We start from the raw sequence: 4,932 nt of genomic DNA, 5'->3' as shown, positions 1-4,932 counted from the left end.
TTGTTATGCCATGTCTAGCTATGTTTTATGCAATGCACTATGAATATGTTTCGGCCATGGTGATGCTTGATATGCTATGACTAGTTGTGATTATATTATGATGCATGATATGCTTGAATAGAATGCTATGTTATGCCATGATTAGTTGAGATTATGACTTGTTGATGCATTCTTGATTATGTGCTGATTTTTGGCTTTAGTGAGTAGGAAAGGAACTTACTGAGCCATGAGTGCTCACAGCTTACTTTCCTTGTACCACAGATAAAGGGAAAAGCTGGATGAGCTAAAGGAGCAGCAGGAGGGGCAACGAAGATGTGTGTGGCGGTGGCTAGGCAACTAATTAAGAACCTGCTTAAAGTTTCTTTAAAGAACTATGCATTGGTATTTTATGACTTGTGATACCTAAACATGTGTGGCTTGACATTATGGTTCCACTGGATTTGATGTTATGATTTTGATGCCATGTGATAGTATAGTTCAAAAGAAATTTAAAAGAAAAGTTTTTATTAAAGGGAAAAGCAACTAATTTTGATTATGTGCTGATTTTTGGCTTTAGTGAGTAGGAAAGGAACTTACTGAGCCATGAGTGCTCACAGCTTACTTTCCTTGTACCACAGATAAAGGGAAAAGCTGGATGAGCTAAAGGAGCAGCAGGAGGGGCAACGAAGATGTGTGTGGCGGTGGCTAGGCAACTAATTAAGAACCTGCTTAAAGTTTCTTTAAAGAACTATGCATTGGTATTTTATGACTTGTGATACCTAAACATGTGTGGCTTGACATTATGGTTCCACTGGATTTGATGTTATGATTTTGATGCCATGTGATAGTATAGTTCAAAAGAAATTTAAAAGAAAAGTTTTTATTAAAACTATGAAAATTATTTTAAGTCTTCCGCTGTTTTAAAAAGAAAAATTTATACGTAGAGTATCGTAGCCCCGTCCCTTAGGGTAGCAGGGAGGGCGGGCGTTACACTGTGCCCCTTTTCCAAAATTTCCTTAATTATAATTGGCTTTTCAATGGTAAGAGAATGTTGGAGGCCCGCGACGAGGCGCCACCAACTCCTGCATGATTCGATTTGTCGCGTCCATCATAAATGCCCCTTTATGGTCATATGACGCATATCTTTTCTCATCCTCTTTGTAACGCCCGCGTCTGCATACTTCTGTAATCGACGGTGTCTATTGCAAAAAGGTATTCCAATCTGACGGTTACTATATGTTCTCACAACCCTAAACCCTTCATCTTATTGTCGACTTTGTCTCTTTCTCCTTACCTTAGCGTTTCTTTTTTGTTGCAATCTTTGATCAATCCTCGCGCTCACCGTCTCCCAGTGATCTTCTCTCTTAACTCTCAGTAAGTAACTTGTTGTTCTGTTAAACCTTACTTCTATCTATGGCTGAAGAAGCGATTGCCCCCTGGTATGCTCAAATTTCATCTTCTTTCGACAAGGATGCTAGGCTTGCTATCCGTAGGCAATATGAAATTCCTAGGGAATACGACATCATAATTCCTACACCAGATGCGCATCCTCACCATCCTCCAGCTAATTACATAACTTTCTTCAGGGATCAGTTGATATGAGGTTTAAGATTTCTCATTCCTCCTTTTCTGATCGATGTAAGCCAATACTTTGACATTCCTCTTCAACAATTTGTGCCTAATGCCTTTCGTTATTTGTGTGGTGTATATATGTTATTTCGTACCTTTGATATTCCTCCTACTCCCCATAATGTTTTCATGTTTTACTATCCAAAGGTAGCGGAGCCAGGTGTTTTTCTTTTCCAATCTCGAACTAAGATGGTCCTCTTTGATGATATGCCTTCTTCTCTTAAAGCTTGGAAATTTCGCTTCTTTTTTATAAAATTACCCGGGGCTATTCCTTGGTCCCATGCTTGGAGATCTTCTTTACCTCCTTTACCTGATATCAAGGAGTTTCATCTTCATCCTTCTTTTCCCCTTTCTTGTGAAAAGTTGCTATGTTGTCTCCTTTCTATCACTAAATGGTTGCAGAGCGATCTTCTATATTTGTTTGGTTTGAGCCCGGTCAGATATAAGATACACGGCTCCTTAGGTAAACTTCTGTTTCTTCTTCTGTCAATTTTTACTAACTAAGACACTTTCTTATATTCTGCGTAGTGGCTGGTTTTTATGCTGCTCTGATTGATGAAGAGCTACGTCTGGAAGAAGTCAAACTTCGTGCAAAAGAGCAAGAGCTTCTTGCTGCAATTAATCCACCATCTTCAATTGGAGCTTCGGTCCCTTTGTTTGAAGCTTATAGCTCTCAAGTGGCTCCTGAAATTCTTGAGGTTCCTCCGGCAGGAACTCCTGTTGTTCCTTTGCCAATTGTTTCTTCATCAGTGGTTGTTGCTTCTTCACCAACCACTTCCCTTCCCGTTATCGAGCTTACATCCCCTGTAAGCTCAGAAAAATCCCTTGCTAAAATTGCCCCTGTCAAACACCCGGGATGCAAACTCACTAGAGCTCCTCCCTCTAAAAGGAGACTCGTTGTTCCTGATGAGGAATTACTCTCAGAAGGTTTTGCTTCTGCCACCCTTTCTTCTTCCGAGGCTACTTTGGTTGATCTCTATCCTTCCCTTATTTTTTCCTCTTCACCTTCTTCTAGCAGTACTACCCCTGGTAGTACCTCTTTTACTTTTCCCCTATCTCTTCCAGAATCGGGGTCTTTACTTACTTCATCTTCTTCTTATTTGGTTTTTGCTCCCCCTTCTATTCTAACTTCCTCTTTTTCTACCACTTCCTCTTCTATCCCTATTCTCCCTATATTGCTGGGAGGTTCTTTCACCACCGCTCGGGAGGAAATTCGCCCTCTCTTTGGAGAACTTACCCCTCCCGAGATAATCGATCAATTCTCTCATGAGGAAACCAAGGTATGTCTGCTATTACTTATTTGTTATTTATCCATGACTACTTTATGACCCATTCTTATGTTCGTAGCGATAGATGGCCAATATGGGTCTAGCTCGACTAATGCATAACTTATATTATGAGAACGAGAAGCTGAAACAACAAGTTGCTGAGATGTCTTCTACCACCCTCTCAGAATAATCTAAGAAACAATATGAAGCTCAGCTTGAAAGGCTTCAATCTCAATTTAAATCGGCTATGGACCTCAACACTGAATTATCTTCCAAGTTAGAGAAGCAGATTGTTGAGACAGACAAACTGAAATCTGATTACGAGTCTACCTTAGCTGACAAACTCAAAGCTTTACAATTGAAGGATAATGAAATAGCTTCTTTAAACACTTCCCTGAATACAGCTAAGACAGAGGCCTCCACAAAAGATGCTAAACTGAGGTCTTCCCAGACAGCTATGGTTGAGTACAAAGTTGGTGAAGATGATCACTTTAAGGATCGGGCCACGACCCTAATCAGATCTACTGAATTCAACAAGACTATTGTAAAATCTATTTTGGCAGCCTATACTGTCGGAGCTGAAGGAGCAGTAAAGCAATTGCGAGAAGAAGGCTTCCTGTCTCGTGATCCTCCTCCTAACTTCTTGAATCGCCGCCAGCTGATCGATAATAGGCCTGCTGATCTATTTCCCCAATTATCTATAGAATAACCTATTTACCTTAATCCTGATTATTGTAAGGTTAACTGTTACTGGTCATGACAACTCTTATCAGAGACTGGCTTATTTCTATGAAGCTAAACTTCAAATTGTTTGTGCTAATGAATTTGTCTGACCAATTGATTTGTATGCTTATTTCATGCTTTTATTATATATATATATATATATATATATATATATATATATATATATATATATATATATATATAAATTTTTTTGTTTATATGTTAAAACTATTCTTCCTCTACCATTAAACCTGCTTTTTCCATTTAAGGTGGTTTGCTACCCCCTTCCTAAACTTATCCCCTTTTCATAACTGGCTTATCATCCTTATCCTTATTATACTTACCAATCTATTACCATTTACACGAGGACCTAATTTTTACCAGTATATTATAACATCATCAATCTTGACCGATTTACCATAGCATCACCAATCTCGATCAGTTTATTATAATATTCTCAATCTCGATCGGTTTATTATAACCAACCGATTTACTGTAGCATCACTAATCTCGACCGATTTACTATAGCATCATCAATCTCGATCGATTTATTATAATATTCTCAATCTCGACCGGTTTATTATAACCGATCGATTTACTGTAGCATTACTAATCTCGACCAATTTACTGTAGCATCATCAATCTCGATCGATTTATTATAATATTCTCAATCTCAACCGGTCTATTATAACCGATCGGTTTCCCTCTTACCTGTTTGATTTTTTAAGAATAAAGTGCAGAGAGAAAAAAAAACTTATCGCGTTTTCCGAGGATGATTGTTAAGCTTACCTTCCCTTCCTTGGGATTCTGCCTTTTTGAATTTGATCCCCTTCTTTTTTGTACTTAAGTTTTTCACAAATTATTATTGATCTTCGGGTTTCTTTTCTTTCTAGTTTTCCCCTATCATTTTAAGGGTTTTGGTATAGGGTACAGAAGGAAAGTAAAGGTTTAAGACACTCTCTTCTGCTTCCCGACTATTCCTTCTTCTTCCTTTGTTCGCCTTCCTTCTGCTATTCAGCCATGGCCACTCCTTCCTTAGCGTGGTTTCCTTCGTGCGCTTCTAACCTTATCGATTCAAAAGAGGTGGAGTTACAAATGAACTATGGTTTTCCTTCCTATATAGTTCGCCCTACCTCTCAGAGTGGTCCGTATCTTCCTCCTCTAGGAAGTGTATCTATCTTTTGGGATCAAGCTTTACAAGATTTCCGATTTCCTCTACATCCCTTTTTCATTGACGTTAGTACCTACTTTGAAATTCCTCTTAACCAGCTTACTGCTCAATCTTTTTCTATCCTTGTGGGTTTTATTGGAGTATCTAAACTGCTAAATTTTC

General features: G+C 38.6%; 1 protein-coding gene across 1 annotated transcript; it reads left to right on the top strand.

Moving 5' to 3' along the window:
* Nucleotides 1–1,392: 1,392 nt before the first annotated feature.
* On the top strand, nucleotides 1,393–3,066 carry LOC122033884 (flocculation protein FLO11-like). Its single transcript, XM_042593037.1, has 3 exons — nucleotides 1,393–1,468; nucleotides 2,137–2,888; nucleotides 2,962–3,066. The coding sequence occupies exons 1-3, from the start codon at nucleotides 1,393–1,395 to the stop codon at nucleotides 3,064–3,066; spliced, it is 933 nt and encodes a 310-aa protein (XP_042448971.1).
* Nucleotides 3,067–4,932: the final 1,866 nt, after the last annotated feature.

Source organism: Zingiber officinale, chromosome 11B (genome assembly GCF_018446385.1).
Source record: "Zingiber officinale cultivar Zhangliang chromosome 11B, Zo_v1.1, whole genome shotgun sequence".
NCBI classification, from domain to species: Eukaryota; Viridiplantae; Streptophyta; class Magnoliopsida; order Zingiberales; family Zingiberaceae; genus Zingiber; species Zingiber officinale.
The sequence above is the reverse complement of the archived record's forward strand: the minus strand, read 5'-3'. Positions and strand labels throughout refer to the sequence as shown.